Source organism: Pieris brassicae, chromosome 8 (genome assembly GCF_905147105.1).
Source record: "Pieris brassicae chromosome 8, ilPieBrab1.1, whole genome shotgun sequence".
Taxonomy (NCBI): domain Eukaryota; kingdom Metazoa; phylum Arthropoda; class Insecta; order Lepidoptera; family Pieridae; genus Pieris; species Pieris brassicae.
In genome coordinates, this window is record NC_059672.1 from 5,167,397 (window position 1) to 5,193,590 (window position 26,194).

A 26,194-nucleotide genomic window follows, 5' to 3' on the forward strand; every position below is an offset into this window, starting at 1 on the left:
CTGATAAGTATCGGGGACAATTATTACAACGACATATTAATTGCGCTCCATATTTTTCTAGTTCAATGTTTTTTTGGTTTAAATTACATAAACATTTTTATTTTATTTTAGACCAAACATATGACAAATCTTTTACACTACATAATTAGGTAATATATAGACACACAAACTCTAATTCGTCTACTAGCAATTAGCGAACCTAAACAATATCTAATGACTACTATGTATTTATGATTAGATAGGTTTATCATTAAGAGACCGTCCGTATGTCGGCAAACGTGGTGTTTTCTAATTTTGGAGGCCAAAACTCACTTTAGGTCGCTGCGCCAGTGGAATGAGTGTATTAGGAGAGAAGAAAGCCCATACAGGTGAAGAAGATTTCGTAAGACAAAATAAAGTCGACAAATCACTCAGAAGTAATGTAGCTTTCCACTGATCGTAGATCATAAAATTGGTAATAGTTCCAGTCGTCCTACAAACAAACATTAAGTCATACAACCATATCTGTTTGTCATAGCACCAAAAACTAATAGAAATTGCTCTCGGAGGTAAACACATCGACTACACTAATAGAAAGTAGAAATTTTCAGAGTATTTTATATATTAATAATAATAAACTATATTCTTAACAAAATATGGTTTTGCCACATCTGATGCTACACTAGCCTAGTGAAAACAAGTTTTGTACAAATATTTTTTTGGAAAAGAGTCGTAATGTACGAGACTAATTAAAAATAATGGGAGAACAGTTTGTTAAAAGTTTATATATTCGCTGCCATCTGGCTTTTGCTATTTATATCCTTGAAGAATATAAGTTAATAAATCTAACTAATTACCTTTACTTAACGATAGAGGCTTTACGGCGTACCATCGCGATCAAGTTGTGAACATAAACTGGAAAATGTACATGTTTTTATATTTTAAAAATTTATTTCCATTCACGTGCCATTTCTTTGACATTTTTTTTCTTCTTTCAAGTCAGTGTTTCTCGTCAAAATGACTGTTGCCATCTGCCAGTAAATAGACAACAGATAAAGCGCGAATCCTAACACTAGTAATAATATACGAAATAGAACTTCTTTGGTAGGAATATTGAATATAGCTGCGCTCTATTGCCGTAGGTATTTGAAACTAAACGGGGATACGACATTCGTCCAATACCTAAAGTATATAAATTGTATGACAAATCGATACGTCCGAGTTACAAGCCCTCTAAAACTGATATCAAAAACAATCTAATCGTAAAGATAAGAGCTAAGCTTTTAATTTTTAACGCACCTGGACGTGGTATAATAAGTCGAAAACGTATTTGCCCAAAGGCCTTATTATAGGTATAAAGTCATACATTAGTAACATATAAACTATCTATCTTTATGGTACTGTACAGACGAACATATTTTAAATCTAGTATGGTATGTGTACAGTAATAAAACCGTAAATGTCTTGTTTATAACAGTAGTTTTCGTAAATGACGAAAAGACTAAGTGATGGTTATATATATATATATCATAAATATCGTTGATTTTTGTGGTTCGTGTTTGCACAAAGCAAATTTATTTAGGTTCTTTACGGCTTACGCACCCCGACGAAGCACGTAACATTGAAGATTAATTATATATTATCCAAGTAAATATCAAATGATAAGCTTTCTAAGCTTATATACACGTAGACCTGAGGTAAAGCAATGCGATTTAGAGTGATAAGGGAGATCGTGTAATGCAGTCTTTTTTTAGCCATGTGACGCACTTAGAAACCTTCTGCTCCATTTGCCCAAATTTATTTCTAGGTTAAAATAAATACGATTTGTACATCAATCTCTAAGATAGGTATAAAATATAGGTATATCGTATAAATAGCTTTCAGTTCACAACGTTATTACCTAATTAACCAGATAACTAATCAATGACTCACCGTGAATTGTAAATTATCCCTAATTATTTTCATTATTTTCTCCCACTAACACTTATTTGGTTTCTTAAACCACTATGAAACTATTGATTTCACTTAATTATTAAAGCTTTGCCGTAGAACAGAGCATTCACTAATTGAATTTATAACCTAGTCTAAATATTTTTCTAAATCACAGAATAATTTACATGAAGCAAGTGCTGCCTAATATAGGCAGTCCTACTTTGGTCAACGTGAGCCACGACGGGAAAAACCATTGATTTTACGCATGCGTCGAACTAAAGCATTCCGTCTCCAATCCAACCCCAATGGTAACATGAGTAAAAGCACGCAATACGGAAACATGCGCAGCTACGTATTGACAAAACTATACGACTAGAAATAAATTATTAAAGCTTCTCTACTGTTTTTGATGCGACACCAAAAAACTTCAATTCACACATTGTTTATTTCTAAAAAAATATATAAAATTATAAATAGAGAATAACGCCATCTGTTCAAATTCCTAAGCAACTGCTAGGGCCTGGAGGTTCCGATGATTTGTAGTGAGGCGGGTCTGGCTGAGGTCCTACACGGGTGCGTAAAGTTCTAGTCAGGTGCCAGCACCGGCCAAACAAAGGCTTTTGATGTAACTGACTATCTTTCATCCGCCATCCATACACATTGCCACCGGTTTCAGCAAAATAGTACTTATTCTCGGGGCGTATTTTAGATCTCTTTACCAAATACTGCTTCCTACCGAACTCTGGTTTGTCCTTATAGATAATTTTCCTTAATTCAGGCTCTACAGGACGCATAATCGGATCACTGGAGAGTTCGGTATCGGGCCGTGCTAAGCGCGGATCGTCTTTGGGATCACCTAGGCCAACGTCAACTATGGAGTGGCCGTGACGTAGGTGTTTCGCGCCTGGAATGAATGTTCCATCGCGTATAGGTACCTTCCTCCTGCTATATCCGGCAACAACATGATCGCGAGTTATTGTGGCCATACCTCCAATCATATTGTGAGCGATCACATCTGTTTCGAAGTAATTTGTTGGTTCACGAGCTAGCGTCGCTGCTTGTTGGATCTGCGCGCGATGCTTATGAATCCAATTGAGCCGTAAACGATTTTCCTTCTCATAGTTTTCTAGCAGAAATATTATTACCGCTGGGTTATTTATATCCAGCAATGGCATTTTGGTATAAAATAAACGCTAACAATAAAATCTCAATAAAAGCTTGTTAAACAAAGTTCGTAGAAATTAGACAAATGTCAAAAAACAAAACAAAAGCATTTCTTACCGGTTGATTAGATTGCCTATGGTTCTTACACGTCAATGTGTCAGCAGTCACGTAGCGATACCAGCTATAAATAAACATTCATTCCGCTCTATTGCAAAGGCTGGGTAAGATACATTGCATTACAGAAGTCCAAAAATAATACATGTACACAGATTTTACAGGTACAGAAATTTTTTAAAATGCAACTTTTTGACGATTCTTTTTTTCATAAAATGGATGATTGATTCACTCACACGGTCAATGTGCCGCGCGTACGTCGCTGGCTTTGATGAATTGATACGCTCTTCTTTCACACCTCAAGAGACAGTGGTCTTTGTTAATATAGTCTAAATAACGACTATTATTATGCGTAAGATAAGGCCGAAAATAAAATTTTATTTGGAAGACAAGGAGAGACTAAAATTCGATATTAACTATGTTTATATTATTATTATTTATTGAGATACAATTATTGTTATTTTTTATTTTGCAATGAGTCTTGAGGTTTTTTGTTGTATCATTGTCCAAAGAACTTTAAAAAAACAATTATAGATTTGTACATAGTAACCACTTCAAATTATAGTGTAGGAAAGCCCGAAGTTTAGATTATCGTAAGACACTATTTATAAAATTACCGAGGGGAGTATTTTTCCAGGGACCGAAAAAAATTCAAACTATCGACAGATTCAAATATCGAACAGTCAACTGTATTGCTATAATATTATTGTATGTAACAGGCAACTTGCATCAAGAAAAAGGGCTTCAATAGAAGAAAAGTTCATTGGTGGACAGCACAAAAATAAATTCAATTATAAAAAATACACGAAATATTTCAAAATTTGTTTATTCATAAATAAATAACATTTTGTTTGGAACAAAACAACCTCCATAATGAATCACACACCATACATCTCGTCATATTAATTTTCTAATTACTTGCTAATAATACTTACAGCAATCTTAACATTAACGTTGTACATGATTACCACAATAATTTGAGATTTTTAAATATCTACGATTATAGAGAGAATTCCAATTTCAAAATATTATTTTTCTATAATCTTTAAGAATTGGTCATAACTTTAGCGACGAATACTGTCGATATAAAAAATTTAATTGATTTATAGAAAATTCTAAGCAATTATCAAAAACTGTTTGCGAGTAGTAAGTACTTACATTTATTTTGGTCATAGTTGTGGTGCTTAAAATAACTAATTATGGATTCGAGAATAAGAAAACGGTTTTTGTTCAAAAATAAAAAGGTTTTCACATTACATTAACTTCTCATAAAGAAGCTATATTGAAAATTAAAAAAAGAACCAAGTTCTTATTGGTGTATATCATCAAACAAAACACGATCGCGCAATGCAAACAACGCAAAAATGTTACAACTTAGAAGCCTTAGAATCAAGAACTTCATACATTTACCAAGATGTCATTAGCGTTGACTGAACAGAATTTTTGCGTCGTGCAAATCGAAAAGAGACAATTGTAGACCAAGACCGCGTAATATTTGAGTTATACATCAATAAATTACTTGTAAAAAAATCCATTATTATCAATTTCAAGCGCCACATATATATCTCGAGATTACAAAAAATCATGAATTAATTCACATCGTCATCTATTAAACATGACAAAACGGTGGTATTTCAATAATTTGAGGTTATTCTCTTAACCTTAGAATGTTATTTTTCTTAAACCTAACATCGTTAACACACGAGCTAATTGTGAAGTGTTTACGAAGTCAAAAAAATCTCAGCATACATAATTGACTTTTTGGTTAGTAGACGACACAATTATAGTAGAATTTGGTATGAAATTATAATGGAATGGTTTTACGGACTTTAGGGCTCATCAACGGAGACACGATGCATATGATACGCGAATAATAATTGCTATACTGCGTCCCAAGTACTACGATCTGAGGCAACATAACTTGACCAACGTAAACGATTGCGTGCGTGTACGTTAGCTCTATCGTGAGTTTGACAAAGTATTAAATGTTTTAGTCTAGAAAATTTGTATGATAAATCTTTTACTGCTAAAGACTCGTAAGATATTTCATAACTATTCAACACAAACGTAAGCCTCTAATACTTATCAAACTTATTGGTTACAGGAACGAAGAACAAACTTGTACGCCAACGCAATCGCGTACATACATCGTACATACGTCATGATGCATCACGTATCCGCAAACGAGGCCAAACTGCCTTGATAGCGGTATTACATAAAGCTGCAGAAACACGTAGAAAACAAAAACTCACAAGTAAGTACTCATCACATTAACTGTTAATCCTCTAAAATAGTTGTATTTACACGACCTTATCGCCCACATAACATTCGCTCATGAAATGGACTTAGAGGGTTTAAACTAAAACAAATAATTCTACAAAAATCATCACAATACTAAAGATGTTTCCGGTCTCAATTTAGTAATACCTAACTATAAAAATTTTTGGTATCTCGGTCATACAGGTTCGCTAAGACAGATAGGCCCTGATTTCAATTATAATGTATTACCAAACGCGTGAGAACATAAAATTAAAGTAAATAAAAGTATCTTAAATGATACCAAAAACTAGCAAGACACGAAAATAATTCATGTTAATTACACGTAGTAGGAATAGAATGAATGAGGTAAGTGTTTAACTTTCATGTCACGTATTATATAAACAGGCCGAAATCAGCTAAAACATTAAAATGTTTTAACATGCCCTCGCTTAAGTATCTGACATTTAAAACTAATGATCTTATCTACGAATGTAGTGAAACGCCTCCGTGAATTACAATTTGTACTAAAACTAAATCATGCCAATTCACCATTTGACGCTGAGCTGAGAAGGACCAATACTTTAAACAAGCCTAGAAGCCAATATGTTATGATATTTTAATGGATATTTGTCATTCTTTATTAAACTTATTTTCAGTTAACAAATTAATATTTCGATTATAGAAGTCCAGATGTGCGTTCGTAAAATTGTAACAGATTAATCTCGCGACATTTATAACAGCTTCAAAATTGTAACACGGCTCACAATTTAACGTGTTTCGGTCAGTTAATCCAAAGGACTCTTCTTTTCCTTCGATTTTCTTTAAAGATTTAAACGGTAAATAAGACATACTTTTAGGCTTATCAATTAGAATAGTTTTATCAGCTAAGTCAAACCTTCGACGGTATAATCCAAATTTAACCAGCAACATAAATATGGGCACCGTCAAAGCCAGGTCGTTTAGTTCATTTCGTTCAAATGGCAGAACTTCGTCGGGTCCCGCTGTGTCAACGTGTTGTTGCAGACGAGGCCGACAACCGGATTCTCCAGATTGTCGTATTTCGAGTTGGTCTCCGAAGAGAGACTGACTGCACCACTGCTGTCTCCCTCGTACGTGTTCTCCGTGTCGTCTACGTGCGAGCTCGCGCTGGATTTGTCGTTTTTCTCTGGCTCCTTGTCAAGACAGAAGTCGAATTTCTCGCCATTGCTCGCTTCGTTTGCTAGCTCGATCCAGTGCGCACGGTTGCTTTTCACGCGGTCCAACATCGGCTGGAGCGATGAGTGGAGTACGGCAAATGCCTGAAAAATTTATTTGATAATATAAAAATCACTTTAATACATACAATTTTAAAAAATGCATATTCATCTCATTATAAGACGTCTTAGGTCCTTTGTGTATGTTAGTAATCAGTAGTGGTTAGGGTGAAAAAGTATACAAGTTTACATCTAGTGCAAATGTCAGTTAATTAACTTAAGTCATGGTTTAAAATATTGATTTATATTTTTTTCCTAATTCATTCATAGTTTTAAGGTTTGATAAAATATTTTACATATATTTTTAATTATTTTTATCATATAATTACCTCGTAAATGGGCAAGCAAATAGTATCGATGAACTTGACCTGCATCGATGGCAGCTGATCCTCTTTGTCTCGGTTCATGATATCCTGGAAGAAAATATATGTTTAACATAACATATAAGATGTGCAAAAAATGTTCTGGACAAAGTCCAGATATGAAAATTATGATGAAAATCCAACATGTTGTTAAATCTAAAGCTTTACCAAAGCGTTTATTATTATTTTTCATTAAAAATCTAGTTCTGTATACCTAGAATGTTTTTCAAGTGGATCTTTTTGGAGAAGATCGATTGGCGATCATCATGGCTACTTTTATTTAATATGAACAACTCTGAACAATGACTTGATCAAACTATTGTTTACAATTCTTCAATCATGACGTGCCTCTGCAGCCAGGTCTCTTTCCTGCCCCTATACCCTGTCTGATTAGTTGAAGAATTTCGCATTTTTGTGTGTTACGTACGACGAAAAGAAATAATCTTGCAGGTATTAATAAAAGGGGTTACACATACGATGGGCGTCAGATTGAGGTTCTGTTTCTCCAGGTCACCCTGGCGGAAGAACTCCCCGGCGACGAGCGCCGCCACCCGTCTCTCCACGGGCCAGGGCTTCGTGATGGCGGCGAGGTCGCACGCCGTCATCAACATCGCACGCAGCAGTGCGCGACGCTCTTCGCACTCGCCCCAGGCAGGTGTTACCGTCTTGTCCGAACTCACTATGTCCAGGAAGGCATTTCTTTTACTGAAACAACATGGAATTCATATATAATGATTTCAACATTTATGTATTGATTTAAAGGTTAGGTTAGGTTAGTCCGATTAACTAAAAATCTAAGAATTGTATTTATGTTTGTAATTATTTATTTACACTTCGTTACACTACAATATAAAAAAACTAAAAATTGAACATAATTAAATCAAAAGGAGGGCAACTGGCGGCCTTATCGCTATTTGATATATTTTTTTAAATATTGTATTTTGTTAACATAGCTTTTATACATTTTAAGAAAACACTTTTTAACCGGATTGAAGCTATGTATTTATTACATACATTAAATACAGATAACACAACTGTCTCTACAGCTGTTATACTTTTGACATTCAACACCTTTTGTCTTTAGTCACCGTGACCACGTACGCTGAAAAGCACGCGAAACGTCAGAAATTAAATTTAAAATTATGTAAATATTTATAAGTTTATAATAATAATACATAGCTTCAATCCGGTCAAAAAGTGTTTTCTTTCAAAAAAAAAATTTTTTTTCTATATCAATCACTAGTGACAAATTACCTGAAATACACAGCCAAATCGGTGGAAAGTATAGCGTCTTCCAGCACCTTGACGACCTTTTCGTAATCCTCAGAAGAGAGATTCGCCAGGATTTGGTTTCCAGGGGAGTTCAGGATCATGAGACACTGGTCGAAGTGGTGGTGCTCCATCGTCGACGTCGAGTACAACTGGGCCAGGGGTGATGATGCCCTGGAATTATTAATTATCATAAAACCTGAATTAAAGATAGCATTATGTTTGTAACAGGATCCAGGGACATAGTAACGCAATGTATATGGGCAACATTTCGGATACCTTTTCGTATTTTTGTCCCTGTCTGTCTGTCCCATAATCAGTGAAAATATGATCACCGAGAATGAGGTCACCTGAATTAACCTAAAACCTGACAAATGTCGACCTTGAGTACTAAATAATTGGGCGTTTTCAATCTTCACTATGTACAGGAATGTCTTTTTAGCTTGTAAAAAACATATTGAGGTTATATATTGTAATTACGAAATTCTTTTCAATATTGAGCGTCTCTCACTTGATTTGGAAGGAGTTGTTAGTCCCCCGGTGGTCGAGATCATGACAGAGACATCCGATGATCAGTGCCAGGCATTCGAGCTCACCGAAAATCTGCCACCACTGAGTATCCTGAAAGCATAAAAATAAGTCCACTTATCTCGTTGTGATAGATAGCACATTTTAGAAGAATTTATTAATCAAAAATAAATAAATAAATCAATGGCGCTACAACCTTTTTAGGTCTGGGCCTCAGATTCTATATCATTTGTGTCTGTATCATTCTGTATAATGTGGAAAATCACGAAGATTTTTGGGTCTAAGACAAGCCGGTTACCTCACGAGGTTTTCCTTCATTCGAGCTAATTTTAAATGCGCACATAGAAAAAAAATCCATTGGTGCACAGCCGAGGATCGAACCTACGACCTCAGGGTTGAGAGTCGCATGCTGAAGTCACTAGGCCAGCACTGCTCTATTTTATCACATTTATTAATGACTATTTCATTTAACTGTTACTGTAGGTCAACTGTTATTGTACAGTGTATAATTTTAAGATCTAAATTTAGGTGATAATCGTATTTGATTCCGGTAAAGTATATTCTTTTAAATCTATACAGCTTAGTAAATAAAACATTTAAAAAAATGTTCTACAGCCAGATAATCTTGGTGTAAAGCTAGCCAAAATATTTGGATAACAAAAAATGTGTGTGTGCGTCAGTTACGACGCACGATTGGAGTTTACTCCTTACGAACGATAATTATGATATATATCGAATAGAAAAAAGGGTAAATGAACGCATCTGCTAAAATGATAAGAGAAACAAACATATACCTGTAATTATTCGGATTATTTATATTACTTCAATAAAGCGTATTACATAAAGTATGTTACAAAACAATATAAATAATAATAATAACAATAGTAATTGTGTTCAATTTATACAAATTCAATTTTAGAGAAAGAATGAGATGGAATCATTCTTTTACACGTTCAATCCTACAGATATATGTTTGTCTCTTTCTACGTAACGCCTCAACTTTTCGTGTTACACTTGATTTTACTCCTCATATTTCCGTACCGGACCTTATAACTCAAATCTTTTCTTAAGGAGTAAACTCCAAAAAATAGAAAAAACTCACCGTAAGTATTGAGAACATCATCTGAGCGACGTTGAACGCATGTCTCCAATTGTGATAGGTTACGTTGCGGTAATTCTTCTTAACGCTCAAGAGCCACCTACAAAGCACGCCGTAGTCTATGTGGAACCGTTCAATAAAGTCAAGATCTAGGAACATCCTCAGGCAGGCGCGCAGTGTATCGTCGTCTGTCAAATCGATGTCATCGAATGACAGCTCATGGAGGCTGAAGTGAGCTGATGATGGTATTCTTAAACTCTGAAAGAATTTAATAGAAATATTGATTTTTTAACTAACAACATTTCTCCGCAATATCTCTTTCTTTCAGACAAAACTTTTATGTATGTTACAATTAAAATAAAAGATATAAATAACCAAAAACAAGAGATTAAGAAAACCTACACACACCCTTCTAACACTCACTCACACACGCGTACATACCCTCTCCCACTATCACACACACCCTACCATACACCCACACAACTTTATTTCTACTAATTCCCAACGAGTTGACTGCTTTGTTTTGTTTCTCTTTCCTTATTTAAAACGTTAAATTTCTTTGCCTACCCATATATGTATGTACTTTTTGTTACCACGCAATGACTTTGCTTGAATGGAAGTCTGATTATTCATATCACAGGTTCTTATCTAGTTTGGAAACCAGTCTCTCAATACCTTCTCAGCTTTAATATTATTTATTGTTTGAAATGTTATATGGGAGAAAAATAAATAAATAATAATAAAAAAGACTGATAAGAAATTGATTTTCCGGACCATTTATCTCTATATAGCTTTTCTAAATACAATAATAAACACGCCCTCACAAATTTATGATAAGGTGTGTAAATCGCTTTTGTTTAAAGCCTAAATGGGCCTACATACGCCAAACAATTGAGACGAAGGCATCTAATCCCATTGGATTTAATTGAAGACAATTAAATTTATATGTATTATTCATGAATCATGAATATCTCAAGTCTTAATTCTCATGGCTCTTAATTAACTTAAGGATCGCGTTCACTAAATCCGTAGGCAGAAGCCATTAATCTTAAAATTCCCCCAACAGTATAACTGAAACGCTATAAATACAATTTATATTTCTCATAACAATTTGGCTTGAGCGTTTGAGGGCGTTAATTTTAATATTAAATACTAGCGTGGAATTGGGATTAAAATTTCTTGAGTAATATCAAATACTCTTTCAGAGGGCGTAAGTCATGGTTTTGTACTTTACTATTATATTTGATGTCAAACGTAAAATGCACGGATAATTTTACTGAATGCTAGGAAGAAACACAAGACTTTCTCTGGATAACAAACTCCTTATATATAAAGTCATCCTAAAGCCTATCTGGACATATGGCCTCCAACTGTGGGGCAGAGCAAGTGATACCAACATAAAAATACTCCAGCGACAACAGAACAAGATCCTAAGAGCAAACCATGGTACATAACCAACAACTATGTTCACGAACACCTTAAAATGAGAACTATCAAAGAGGAAATACGGAGACTGGCAGCCAAATACAAAGAGCGGTTAAGCTGTCACCCGAACGAACTTGCTCGCCAACTCGCCACCATATTCTAGAGCTAGAAGAGCGGCAGTAGCTCTAAGCAGAATATGAGTAGAAGCTTCCAATGGGAAGACACTACATATGACAGCACCACAGAACAGATTCGCTCATAGTCTTAGGGCTGATGGCAAATACCCGCAGATAAATAAAACTATTATTATATTTTAAACAGCAGAGTACCAACAATATAGAAAGCCGGCTTCAGAAATCAGACGTTAGGCGTCTTGTCAAAGCCCTCGCCACGAATATGGGTGAATCTGCCTGCGAATCCACGCATACTTTACTGTATACTTTCGGTTTATTTACGTACTCGCTACATCTTCTACAAGTTAGACGTGATTGGAGTGCGTTAGCAGCTTTAATTGCCTACCAATATTTTAAAACCTTGCGTTTCTATCACAAATATAAAGAAAAAATATCATACATTGCCGGTATAAATGTAAATTAATATAAGCTTTTTTTTCTTTCTTAGGTGTCCTTAAAAAGCCATGGATAAAGTTAGAATTCATTAGCAACGAAATCGAAGATTTTTGTATAGAATACTTCGGAAGAGCTTCGTGGTCGCATTTAAAAAACACTTTAAACAGGCAGCTCTTTTCTTTAATAGAATTCGATAATCTTGACAAATTACGTGGAAAATCACGAAGTTTATTTGGCATTATGGTATTGACTTATAAGAATAAAGTTAACAGTTAATACTCTAGTAGTGAACTGCAAAAAATCGCGAAGTAAACAGCATGTTAACTTAACTTCGATGTGTTCGCCTGAGAAGCCTGGTCATCTCCTTATCTTTAAAATGTGGAAATGAAACCCTACACTCCTGGAAAACCTTGGACAATTTAATCAAGCTATTTTTTATATACAGAACTGGACAGTCATTTGACCATAATCCTACCTGATATTAAGTGAGATGTGGTCTATTGGAAGGGCACGCCTGTCCAGGCAATGCCTATGTAATCGCCGCTGAAGTGAGCCCATACTTACTGTCTAGGGGGCATGGAAGGAGTTCCACTCCTTTGACGTTATTACAAGGACGAAGCAGATCGTGCCGTTGGTTAAGACTTAGTTAAGTCTGATCGGTATCTCTATTTTAACTTAAAATCATAACAACCTAAAATTTGCCTGTGTTTGTATCTAGATTTTTGCTATAAATATCTGTTGCAAATCTATTTTAATATGTAAAGAAATTTAAGCTTACCCGTAATCTTTGTGCGTCATCTATTGATGCCGATGCATGGTAACTTAAAACCTGCAATATTAAAAAACGTTATTTTTCGCTGAAAATATTTTTTATATTACAATTCCCTAACTCATATTTACAAAGAAAATTTTAAAAACTTATTCCTACATTTGATCCGATTCCACAGACCAACTTCCTACGAACAACATTCCATTTTTGTCAGCCACTCTGTCAATTGTCAAAATCGCAGCGTAGATCCATAGATAAAATAAAATCTGATCGAATTTGCAATACTTACATCTAATGTTACACTCTGTTTGGCCATGGCAGTGATAGCTTTCTCGTACATATGTGTATTGTGGATTCCCATACCGCAGAATATTGCAAACGCCTCCACAAAGTTCTCATCATTCTTTGTGAAGAGCAGTTCATCAAATTTGTTGATTAGCTGAAATATATGTTTTTTATTTATATTATTGTAACTGTAAAGTGTAAATAATACTCTATAATTATAAAAAGAGATTTTTTCCTTGACACGATCGATGATCGAAGATGGATTATTTAGGGTAACTAAATAAAATGTTTCAACATTATATATTTTTAGGAGCTTATACGCTTATAAATTATGTATATTATTATATATTATGTAAAAATAAGGATCTTTATGTTTTCCTTATGATTTAATACGAACTCGGCACCTAACTTTAAGTTACAATCATAAATATGTATGCCGTTCAAGTTACATTAATACGGTTATTATTAATTGTGTATCTCACTAAGCTTGTATACCGTCAACCCATATAAGAGCTCTACTAATAATACGAAAATATTCTCGCGTTAAAATTAATTTCGGGATTGCCGCCATTTAAAAAAGCAAATGAATACAATAGAATAGACAATATAATCGGAATTAAAAAAGAAATTTTAACTATCGTTTCTGGTCAGTGCCAAACTTTGAGTGCCATCTAAGTTATAAGAATATCCTTGGTACAGATGGAAAATTTAATAAAAGTGTTCATATGCTCGCACCGAAACTTTATTTCAATTTCTAAGGAACGTTTCGTTCACTAAACGTCTGTCGAAGTGTCGACACAATGGACAATCCTTTTAAACTCAGGATATTAACAAAATAAAATAAATATTCTAGAATTGTAGCTATTTTAGTATGTTATGAATAAAGATTAAAGGATCTACTCATTAAAGACACATTAACATAAGGATTTATTACAACGCTATTACCATTGAATATTGAATAACATAATAAAATTATAAAGATAAAATCCAAAACCGTTAATAAATTTAAATATGGTCAATATTAAAAATAACAATATTTATGTAAATGTATTTTTGATCGTCCTATTATTGTAATATTCAAAGGATTATCCAATTATTCCTAACACCACTTTTACATAATTAACACCAACCAGGTTTTACACAACCAATACCCAACAATAACGTATCTGTCGTTAATCATCAAAACATTGCCAATTTGCGTAATTAGAAATATTTATCGTATTTAAATAATTATAAAGAGTAAACAAAACATTTGCGTTAATAATTTATTATAATCTAAAAGCTTCTTTTTGTCGCATTACGCATACACCGCAATGCGCAACGTTGTCCAGTATTGTTGGAGCGTGTGAATTTTTTATTAATTCCCCGTTATTAAGAGGAGACCAGGGACGCGGCTAACGTACAGGAACGAAAACTAATAATTCAAACGGCCTTTGTTCTAATTTGTAAACATTTTTATCAAGACTTTTTATAGTGGAATATGTTATAAAAATTAACCCCCTTTAACGTACTTTCAAATGACAATTGAAGGACGCTTAAGACTTGGCTCGAAACGCATAAGTTCATTAACTAGTTGAGGCCTTGTGTAGTTTCATAGCTACATACATATTACGTTACTTTATGTATTGTACTCTTGCAAAAAATTAAAAGAACAATTTTGAAATGGTGAAACATGGTGTTACAACAGCGGTTTATATAAATTTTATTAAAAAGCTCTTTTAAAATGTCAAATCTTGTAACACCTGCTTAGAATGTAATACAGCCGGTTCCAAGCATAGTATGAATTTTTAAACCAGATGACATTTCGGTACCGAATATATATTTGTTTGAAACTCGTACATGTAAAATCCAAAATCGTATTTTGATCCATAATTTAATTCTTGGAGCTTTTTTTTTGTATGTATACAGAAATATAAACGATTTTAAAACAAATGATGACTTTCACCAGTATAGTGCACGAAACAGAACCAATTTGAGTGTACTACCAACCAGGCTCCAGAAGATAAACCACTTCTTATATGGAAATTGTATTAGTTTTTACAACAACTAAATAAATTCAAATCGTATAAACGTAAATTAATTCAGACCTCAATAAGCAGCAACCTCAATCGTGAGGTCGTGCGTTCAAAGGTATTTTCCATTTGTGTTCATATGAACGTGAAAAGTACAAAATATTTAAAACTTGCCTATAAAGGAAAAGGAAATCAAACACAAAAACGAAAAAAAAGGTTGGCGCTACAGCCAGTCTACACAAAATTCAAAACCACTTCAGTCAGATCTATGCGCAAAAATACGTAGAGACATCGTTATACCAATAATGAATTTAATTACTAACGCTTCAGCAAGAGTTTCGCTTTTCAACGTCAAAGCTTATTTAAAACTCCATTTCGACGTTAATTAAAACTGAACACTGTAGTTCCCTTGTGATTTATTACTAAGATTTTGAAGCAATTAGTAGAACAATATTTGACGTCCGCTCACAAACGAGGCCGCTTTTAAATTGTTTGTAGGTTCATAATTAGCTATTTCCTCAGACGTTTTGCTAAATATTTTTAGGTGGCCTAGTGTGATGTGAATACTGTGATAGCATAAATTAAAGATGCTTATTGAAATTCGGACTCGAAGTACATATAGCAACTACCTAACCAAAGATATACATAGAATACATTATACTTGAATTAGCTTTTAATATTTATTTAATTTAATTTATTAAATTTATTAAATTAGTGAATCACGTGTGCCCTAGCTGTTGTAACTTAGACTCATTTGTGTCGTTTACGAATTTACGACGAAAGTTAGCCACCATTCCATGCTTGACTTGGAGTTGGGAATATAAAACCTAAGAAGAAGTTTGGCGGGGGTAAGCATAGGAGACTGAGGAGGCTGAAGACATCTGTCCGGGTTTAGTGTGTAGGTTTGTAAATAAAGTTTTAGCCTTACTTAATCTATACGAGAGAGATGCCATAGGGATATGCGTAACAGCATTTCCTGACGTTAAAAAAGAAAGGAAATATAAAACTAGCTGTGGCATATAAGTACGAGCATTCTTCGTATAACTTTGGAGGACAACGATTTTTTTTATCAAATCAGAAGGAAATTACAGCGAATCAAATAATTATTGCATAAATTATTACTTGATATATATATACACAGTTCTGTTAAATAAATCATACGTAAATAAACAAATTACCTGTATAACACCAATAATTTGTCCCTCAGAGTTCTTGATCGCCATACAAAGGATTGTGTTGTGCTTGAAGCCAGCACCCTCGTCCACTGAAGGGTCAAACCGTGCATCCGTGTACGCGTCGGGTATATTTACAGTCTGGAATATTTAACATCGAATGAGGTCAAGTAGTTGGGATTCGGTACTGCGGTTTTGGCTCAGAACAGGAATTTTCAGTAGTACTTGTGATAACAAATGTATGCAATGCATACTAGGCATATACACACATGCGGTTGACCCAATAGTATAACATCTACTTAGTCTAACCATAAATACTGAAACAAAGTAAAAAAAATCTATTGCAAATAACATATATTAATTTTACAGTGCATTAGTTAGTTTAATAAAACAATTTAAGATATATAAAGCTTCGAAGTGGTCTTGATTGGCTGCAATACAGTCCGTTAAACGTTGAGGCCAGCTGATAATGGAAGCACGCACTCTTTCAATGGGAAATTTCTTCACTGCCAATGGTTTGGAGCAAGCCGTACTCTCACAAAACTGACCATTAATCATAATCCAGCGGATTAAGATCGGAACTAGACGACGGCCAGTCTTCAGCTCTGTTGAAGCCCGAAACGTTCGTCCGCCGCTTTAGACCCGGCGTCAATCTTGCTGGAAGGACCATTCTTCGTTATTGAATATGGTGTTGTGAAGGGGCTTCACTACCTTCTCAAGAATGGTATCTTGATACACTTGTGCTTGATACCTTTTTTCATAAAAGTATGGCTCAGTCACTCCTTCATAGTTAATACTTAAAATTTTGTTCAATTTAAAAATTGTCTCATCCGTAAACAAATTTTTTCTGTGTCCTCTGCGTACCTCTTCAGTAGCTGTAGTATCATGTATTTATGATCATTATTGATGTATACAAACTACAAAATTGCATTTCATATCATAGATAACACATAATATACTATTTGTAAATTAATTTGAATTTGTACTTGCTGAAGCCACGCTCATTAAAGTAAACAGTTTCGTCTATATTAAACAATTTAACTATAAAAGTTTATATGACAACTACAATTTCGGAATACAATTTCATAAGCCATAAATTGGCACAGTTTAACCCCTTTAATATGCAGTATCTTGCTATATTACACTACTGTGAGCATAGCTGCATCTGAGAGATTTCAAAGCTATTAGCTATAAAACTGAGAATCGACTGGATTAACTTCGGTACAGCCATTTATATGAAAAGTTTTGCAATATACAGTACGGTCACGTCTACTGTGCGTAGTTGCAACTAAGATAGCAATCATTTTTGAGGGCTAATGACTAATGTGTATTTGCTAAGGACTAAATAGAATCGGATTTACATTAATTATCATTTTAAAATATATTTATTATACTCAACATGAGCGTATAAAACAGCAAAGAACACAGTCTAAGGAGTACCTGAGAGGAAAATCGATATATATTGTGTATTTTGCTACCAATTATAAGACTTGGCAACCGATCATAATAAAGCTGGGCAAGCAATTGTTTTAATATCAGAAGATTTAACCTTCCACGAATCACTCCCAATGCCTATATATTGTTTCGTTATGTCGTTTTTAATTATATGTTTGCCTTTATTTTATCAGTGATACTTTTTGTGGATACATCCAATGTGTTAATTTTATGTTTATTTTTGTTTTGTTTTATACTTTTAGAGATGTATCTGTTTTGTTTTCTAAATGAATAAATAAGTAAATTAAAGTGTCTCACATATTAAACGTATTATATTTAATTACATAAGTATGGCCAAGCTTTTGAAATATTGACTTATCCACAAAAGCTGTAAACCAACCTCTCCAGTAGTTGCAACGTAGCCTGTGATACCGATGTTGATGGGAAACCTGCTCTCGTATGGCGATGTCCGTGGAGTACCAGGTTCTTCATCATCACCCGCCTCCAGATCGAAGACACGGGAGAAACTGCCCTTTGACGCTTCATGTACCAGCAGCACCTTTAAAGAAGATAATTTTAAGAGAATAATGTCGTCGTAGGTAATTTAAGACAAAAAGTTAGTCATAAAATTTTAATGTATTTATTTCACGTGAAATTATTTATATTTTATGAGATAATGTGTTATCGCTATATCGGAATAGTATTTCTCTATCTCATAGCATCCTGACAGGTGTAACTCCGCCTATTCTTAGAATTCGACCCTTATTATATATTTTAAAAGCATCAATGCCTTTCTTCGAATCAGGATATTCCACGTTTTATTCCAAACGGGAAGATAGTTCTTTAAAGTACTATTGTGCTATGTGCAATAAGACTGATTTGGTTTCTATAAATATGACTTTTTTGTAAAGGGATCTAAGAAACCAACAAACTCAGCCGGGTTTAATTTTTTCTTGGTATTATAAAAGATAATCTACTTCTATGAAAACTGGTTTAACTGTTTTCAAATGGTAGAATCGATCAAATATAGTGTGTATTTTTCAAGTTGCTTTACACTGTCAGCTTAGATTTTTAACCGCGATTTTTATTTTTTAGCCGCGTGTAAAGTTGGAACACTCTGTGTAGATACTGAACGCATTGCATACTTAAAAGATTTTTAGCATTTAATTATGCTCACCAAAAACTTATAATTAGTTGTTTGGGGTTGGTTTTTGAATTTGCACGAACGTATTTAAGTTACTAAGACGTAACATAAGTCAAGACCGACTCAACCTTTCATCTTCCTCCTTAGGAAAAGCTAATCTGTTTCGAAAATCAAGAATGTCTCCTATTAGCTCCCAAAACACATTATAGGCATTAAAAAACTACTTACTTTCCCACCTAATAATAATAATAAAACCTCATTAATTCCTTGAAATATTCATCCATCATTACAAAAGATATACACTTAAAAAATTTGTACAATTTTTTTTCTATAGATCTCTATAGATATATAGGCCTTCATTAACTGGTTCCATCTCTCTCAATCTTAAGCATTTTTCTCCCAATCTATCTACCAACTTCTTTAAGATCGTAAGCCCACCATGCATGAGGGCGACTTCTCTACCTTTTCCCCGGTGACCCTTTCCAACTTGTTTGTCAATCTGCCCTTGCTCACGCGAGCGGCGTGTGCAAAGAGCAAAACTAAAGTGAAAAGGAAACTTTTCACTTTAGTTTTGCTCTTTCCCATCTATTTCACGGAAATCGAGTGACAATGAGAGCTATTAATAGCCTATATGCCTAAAATAAATATAGAAATGCGAAAATTGGGTCCCTGGACTAATTAATAACGGTCCACAACTTTGTTGAAACAACCACATTGATCAAGTAAAATAATGTTGCCAAAATGTATAACTTGCGTTCGGGATATTTATTCTCATATGCAAATGTTATGACCGAAGTAGTAAAATATTTCATACGAGGTAGCGATTTCCGCCGCGTTTGTTTTCGAGCGTCAAATAATTCTCCATACGAAATCAACAACTGATGGAATGAAAATAAACATCGTGAGAAGATATCATCTCGCGTTTTCAGTAATAATTTTTTTATAAGCAAACACAGAAATCGTAGTCAGAAGGATGATAAAACCACGGGACGTACGCATAATGAAATACACATATATATATAATGTAGTAGGAAGGTAGGTAGATAGTAAAAATACTTATTAAATTGTAAATTAATTAACGAATATAAGAATAACGGAAAGCTAAGAATTTAATCTGTACTATAATGTTAATATTATAAAGAGGACACATTTGTATTATTGTAAGTATTTATTTTTATTATTATTATATTTATTAACACTTCGTTACATTACAATATAAAAAAATTGAACAAAATTAAATCAAAAGAAGGGCAACTGGCGGCCTTATCGCTTTCGAGCGATCTCTTCCAGGCAACCACTATATGTATATTATGTATATGTATGTATGTTGTACAATTTCAAAAATTCTTTTACCATTAGAAAACTGCATCGTCCCTGACTGACATAGGACGTATTATTGTAAGTATTTATTTTTATTATATTTATTAACACTTCGTTACATTACAATATAAAAAAATTGAACAAAATTAAATCAAAAGAAGGGCAACTGGCGGCCTTATCGCTTTCGAGCGATCTCTTCCAGGCAACCACTATATGTATATTATGTATATGTATGTATGTTGTACAATTTCAAAAATTCTTTTACCATTAGAAAACTGCATCGTCCCTGACTGACATAGGACATTTTCAAAAAAATTGGGATCCCTAATAAAAATGCAATAATATAACCCAAGGTGTGAATAAATTATCCATAAAAATCTGTCAAGTATTACGTGCGTTGTGAAAACTATTGATATCTGTTATACCTATGGGCAATTGTATGTTAAAAAGTTACGTCAAGTGTTGTATATAGGAAATTTTTAAGATACTGAAGTTCTGCAATATAATCCCTTCTTTAATAATATAGAAGAAAGTTTTGCATTCTGGATATTTATCTTTAACAATTGAATTTGAATTTTTATCAAGCTAAAAGTTCCTGGACTGATCAAAAATACTCTTTGAATACCTACTTGAAATCAAGATTTTTTCAATACCTGTACAGTATTTTTAAATTTACTAATGTCGAGCATTCTACGTAAATGATGTTACGAATTTAAAAATATATTAGAATTAGAATATATTAGAATATATATATATATATTCGTTGTAAAGTAATTTTGTATTGATTTGATTATGAATGTAAGTGTGTATCATCTAAAAGGAATTAAATAAAGTTAATGAAAAATGAAACTTATATGATATCAAAAATATATCTATAATCCGACTTAGTAGGGTATCCACTACCACGAGATCGGTATTTACGCGAATGACACCGCGGTGCATTGCTAGTGAATAATAAAATAAATATCGGCGTAGCAACAGTCATTAGACATTTCACGTGAAGCGGACAGCAAAAAAGAACGTGCGACTTTGATCCCTGAGGTCGTGAGTTAGATCCCCGGTGCACCAATGGATTTCCTTTCTATGTGCGCATTTAACACTCGCTCGAACGGTGAAGGAAAACATCGTGAGGAAACCGGCTAGTCTTAGACCCAAAAAAAATCGACGTCGTGCGTCAGGCACAGAAGGCTGATCACCTACTTGCCTATTAGATTAACAAATGATCATGAAACAGATGCAGAGTTCTGGGGCCGAGACCTAAAAAAGGTTGTAGCGCCATTGATTTTTTTTTAATATTACCTCTAATTTATATTATAAATTTTTCATGATGTTAATTTTTTAAGTCTTAAAAAAATAAATCTCTATAAAATAAATTTTTCGCTGTCCGCTTCCCGTGAAATGACCATAATAAGATCGCGATTATAGGTATTTCTTGATTTTCCTCATTGTTACCAATTAATTTTTTCTTGGACACGATCCAATAAATATTTCTTGAGAAAATGTTTTCCTAAGCACGGATTTACGTCATGTGTCATTGTGAATTAAAAGGAACGATTTGTTTATTATATCAAACACTTACGGGATTCGGCCTCACAGAATATTATTTTTATTATATTATATCATTTTCTTAAGATGAGATGATTAGGTACATAGTTGTAAATATATCTGTTTAGGGGGTTCGATTTGAAGTATCATAATACTGGGGTAACGCCTAGTATTTAAATAATAGTGGCATGAGGACAAGAGCTGGAAGCGTTCAAAGTCTTTTTAAGTTAATAGGAAAACAAAATACATTTATCAATAAAAATGGAAAACAATCTTCGTAATAAATACAAGATAAATAAATACACAGAATTATGTTATAATGGTCACGTGCGTTCGTGTTATATTCACAATTGAAGAAAAAAAATATTCGACACAAGAAAACCTATTTAATAAAATTTCTACATACTCTGATAATCCTAGGCAGATAACACTGTATTGCAATTTAGTTCCACATTTATAAAAGCGTTAAGCACATATGTTTAATATTCATATTATAATTAAAACAATATTTGCTTATAATAAGCCGCTCACATTTCACACGATTTCAAGAGTAGTCTTTTTACATTGGCTTATGAATTCATATTTCATCAAATATTAATAGTGTTTTGTTTTAAAGCTTAACTCCCTGAAAAATAAAAGAAGCGGTTGTAAATGGTAACCGAGCTGTCAGAGCACTGTTGGCGTGTCAGCTTGCGAATCTCATCCCTAAGGTAGGTTCTCCGTTCCCCTATATGCAGATCTAATACTCATTTGTCCGGTTAAGGAAAACATCGCGAGAAAACTGACATGCCTTAGAACTAAAAAGTTACAGCCTGTTTGACGACTCGCCCAATAGTAGAGAAAATATCACGAAACAGAACTAAAATCTACGGCCCTAAAAAGTTGTAGCGCCACTGGGTTTTTCTAAACGTGGTAACTGTGATAGGATATTTTTAAATCAGCCTTCACTTTATAACACATCGTTAATATGTCGGTTTTCATATTGTACAGCTTGCCAGCCAGTGGACCGTGAAATGTGTATTTAAATTTATATGTAATACATGTCAGGGGATATCTGAAGAGTATATGTAGTATATGTTATATTGAATTAGCAACTTGCACTATAGTATGTCAGAGAGTGAAACCTATCAACCCTGCGTATACCTAAGCCCTACATATGTATCCTAACACATAGATAGTCAATGTATAAATATATTAATAAGTAAGGGATGACTGAACCAAGAGACTAAGGTAGCAGACGGAGTCCAACGGGTAGGATCAGAGGTTTAAGGTGGTGGGATTTTCTCAAAACTATCGTGAAGGCTCACGAAGATAACTAAGAGTTTTGGGCGGCTCCGCCACTTTCGAAAGGGAGCAATAAATAAATAAGCTATATTTATTGTTATAAACATCTTAAATACATTATAAACATTAAGCCGATTGACCGAGATATCCGATATCCAATATAGAATAACGTCATTCCCGGCGCCGGCGCATCGATTCAATGCGATGCACTTGCATAATATAAACCTCGCACCTCATGTTTTTACTCCATTTCCGGTTTAAAATACATACAAACAAATGAGAGAAAAGAATATCTTTTATCTTTAAATTTAGTAGACATAATCTTCAAAGCCTAATTAAATATTTAAAATATATTTCACTACACATCGTAGATATTCGATTTGCGTTCCCTTGACAATCTAAAACCGAATTCTATACTTTACTGTGAAAAGTATCCCGCTTTGGAACTCCTGACCTCTCGATACGAGCGCAGTCTAAATTCATTTAAGAATCTTGTTTTTAGCATTGCTCTTCTACTTGTAATATTCGTTATATACTACATATACATTAATTATGACTCATTAACTCTAAAATTAGCTGTAACTTTTTTATTGTTACTATTTTTTAAGATTTTAGTTAAATATTGTATAATTCTACTACTACATGTTATGTTATGGTAATTTGTTTATCTTTTAACTTCTGGTAGTTTAAGTAGGTATTTCTGTTATATATTTCTATGCCTGGAAATGGCTTGTTAACGAGAACGCCCCCGTTGTCTAATAACGTATATAACCTGTTTTTATATGTATATTTAAGGTAAAGAAGTGTTATTTGATCAGTCTCATTCTTCGTAACTTTAATGTAGTAACACATTGTGATACTATAGTGTTTATTGTAAGTACTAGACTGCGCAATTACTTGATAATCTTAGTACAAGCTGATTAGTTATGAGACGATTTCTATGACGGCATTATTATACTTCAAAGTTCTAATATGTAGTTATTAGGGACTCGTTCTTAACTAAAACTTAAGCCTCCATTAAATGTTTTTGTCATGGCAACATGTCTGGCGCGAAGCTCAATACTGAACGCAACGGGCCATAGGAGACTAGGTAAGTGAACCTATTTCTCTCAAACTCAAAATAACTTTATTAATATACGTAGCAAAGTACACGTACGAACGTCAATAGAAAAGATATTAAATTGATTCAAAATTAACATTTACAACCAGTTCGCAAGTTTAAGGGCGTAGAGCGGGCAAGAAGTCAAATGTCAAGAAACTCTCCGCCACTCTTTTTAAACGTCAAGTTTTTAGTCAGACAAATTGTTTGAACTGGAACAAACCAATCCCAAAGATTAGGATCATTCAAATAATCGTCTTTCGCCATAAAAATCTTTATTGATTAATTAGCGTTTAACGAGAGTATTGAATTTATTCAGTGATAATTCTCTAATTTCGCTTGGGAGTTTGTTGTAAAAACGAATACAATATACTGAGTGATTTATCTTCTGGAGCATAGATGGTATTTTGCTTAGATTTGTTCTATTTTTTATTATACTGGTGAAAGTCAGCCTTTATTTTAAAATAGTTTATATTTTTTTGAGCATACACCAAGGCTCCAACAATTAAATTATGGATCAAAATACGATTTTGGATTTTACGATACATGTACGAGTTCTTCTACTTTGTCAATACAGCCTCGGGTTTCCACACCACTCCCACGTTCAGTGCTGAGATTAACGAACATATTCATCATAAGTAAATACAGCGTAATTTTTGTTTTGTATGTAAATTCGGATTGCACGATTCACGATCAGCTCATTGGCAATATATAAGATCTAATGAATCCAAGTTCCATTCAGAAAATAATATAACCATTCGCTAACTGTATCAGTCTCAAGTATTGGCCTTGTTCCAATAGCTCAGTACAATGTTTCTCAATGGGTACTGTCCAAGCGACGGTGCCAAAAGGAATTTATGATTTAGAAATTGTAAAAGTTCTCACATAAAAGCATTGTCCAGTTACCGAACATGGGTATAAAATTTCAGATACCTAATTTAACATTCGTCTTGTTTTACGTGAAATACACTTTTTAGCATACACTACAATATAATAGAACATAATACTTTTAAAACAGTGTACGATTTCAACCACATTATTTGTCATTATTTATGCATTTCAATCAATACTTGCTGTAAAAAATGGTTCGGATGTTGATAATTGTCCCACAATTACTTTGAGGCTTCGTATCGTCCTTCTAGGCTTAATATTAATAGGCATTGTAATTATCGAATGGCGCCACCTCCCGGCACAGTGGTTAAATTATGTACTTGCATTACACAATTTACCGACGACGGATTGTCGGTGGTATTAAGCTAAGTTTATATATATTTTTAAATACGAAATAAAAGTATGACTGACATCATAATAGTTATCTGTACATAATGTAACTCTTCAATATTGTCTAAATTTTGTGTTTGTTTTCCATAGACATATTTGCCTTACAGTTCCTCATTTATGCTATATTAAATTTTATCTCTCTAGAACGTGGAAAGGAACTATTTTTAAAGAGTATTTCACTCAGGTGTGCAAGAAATGATAAACACTAAAACTCAGCTTTTTTGAATAATTAAAATCAGTTTAACAAATTTAAGAACAGAAATTTAAAAAAAATTCAAACTTTACCGATAGAATAATATGATATAATACTGAATTAGTGTAGCCAAGGTCTAAATGACAGCCGGCTTCTTAGAATTACACACATAGAGGCACTTAAATGATAATTTGCTTTCAGTAATATTTGATAACATAACTTACATAACAAATGATATGAAAGCACTTGGCTTTGAAGTGTATTGATTTTGTATTTTTTAAGTAAAAACCTTAGTCATTGGTTTATGCTCCACAGTGTGGTGCAGTCTATTTTACATTTTGGATGATGTTTTTTTAACCCTATTATTTTTAATTATTACAAATTGCATAAAAAATACGGGTCCCGCTCCCACGACACAACTGTTTGGTGGAACTTGCTATAATGCACACCCACCAAAACCCCACGGTTCATCAACTTTCACTCTCTGTGGATTGCGGTAACAACGGAGCCTTGTCCGATGAATAGGATGCACCTGAATTTGTCAGAGCACCAGCTTAGTCAACATTACAGTTGCTTATTTTTTTATAACTAGATTTAGAGAGTGGCATCATATTTATTAGTCTGGGTAAAAAAACATAATTGGCTCAGAAACTATTTTTGAAATATCATATATAATGTTACTGTAACGTTTCCTCACTATGTT

General features: G+C 33.6%; 3 protein-coding genes across 12 annotated transcripts in view; all 3 read right to left on the minus strand.

Moving 5' to 3' along the window:
- Window positions 1-2,049, minus strand: part of LOC123712961 (long-chain-fatty-acid--CoA ligase 5) — a 43,017-nt gene extending 40,968 nt beyond the window's left edge. Inside the window, exon 1 of one of the 2 annotated variants that reach the window (XM_045666380.1) lies at window positions 1,912-2,049. The gene's annotated coding sequence lies outside the window, so the exon portion shown is untranslated. Of the gene's footprint in view, window positions 1-836; window positions 945-1,911 lie in introns of those variants that run through there. The other variant, XM_045666379.1, reaches the window with a different exon arrangement.
- Window positions 2,050-2,337: 288 nt separating this feature from the next.
- On the minus strand, window positions 2,338-3,147 carry LOC123712962. The gene has a single exon (XM_045666382.1). The coding sequence runs from the start codon at window positions 3,084-3,086 to the stop codon at window positions 2,406-2,408; it is 681 nt and encodes a 226-aa protein (XP_045522338.1). The 5' UTR covers window positions 3,087-3,147; the 3' UTR covers window positions 2,338-2,405.
- An 852-nt stretch (window positions 3,148-3,999) lies between these two features.
- The window catches only part of LOC123713873 (dual 3',5'-cyclic-AMP and -GMP phosphodiesterase 11), a 155,412-nt gene continuing 133,217 nt past the window's right edge, over window positions 4,000-26,194 (minus strand). For all 9 annotated transcript variants that reach the window (XM_045667778.1, XM_045667784.1, XM_045667785.1 and 6 more), the window contains 10 exons: window positions 18,026-18,184; window positions 16,198-16,332; window positions 13,012-13,161; window positions 12,732-12,782; window positions 9,963-10,217; window positions 8,844-8,953; window positions 8,318-8,506; window positions 7,540-7,768; window positions 7,031-7,114; window positions 4,000-6,746 (listed from right to left, as the gene is read on the minus strand). In XM_045667778.1, coding sequence (XP_045523734.1) covers window positions 6,408-6,746; window positions 7,031-7,114; window positions 7,540-7,768; window positions 8,318-8,506; window positions 8,844-8,953; window positions 9,963-10,217; window positions 12,732-12,782; window positions 13,012-13,161; window positions 16,198-16,332; window positions 18,026-18,184 — 1,701 coding nt within the window. In that variant the 3' untranslated portion in view covers window positions 4,000-6,407. The remainder of the gene's footprint in view (window positions 6,747-7,030; window positions 7,115-7,539; window positions 7,769-8,317; window positions 8,507-8,843; window positions 8,954-9,962; window positions 10,218-12,731; window positions 12,783-13,011; window positions 13,162-16,197; window positions 16,333-18,025; window positions 18,185-26,194) is intronic.

Coding starts and splice junctions, on each gene's coding strand:
- LOC123712962 (XM_045666382.1), bottom strand. CDS start 3,086: ATGCCATTGCTGGATATAAATAACCCAGCGGTAATAATATTTCTGCTA.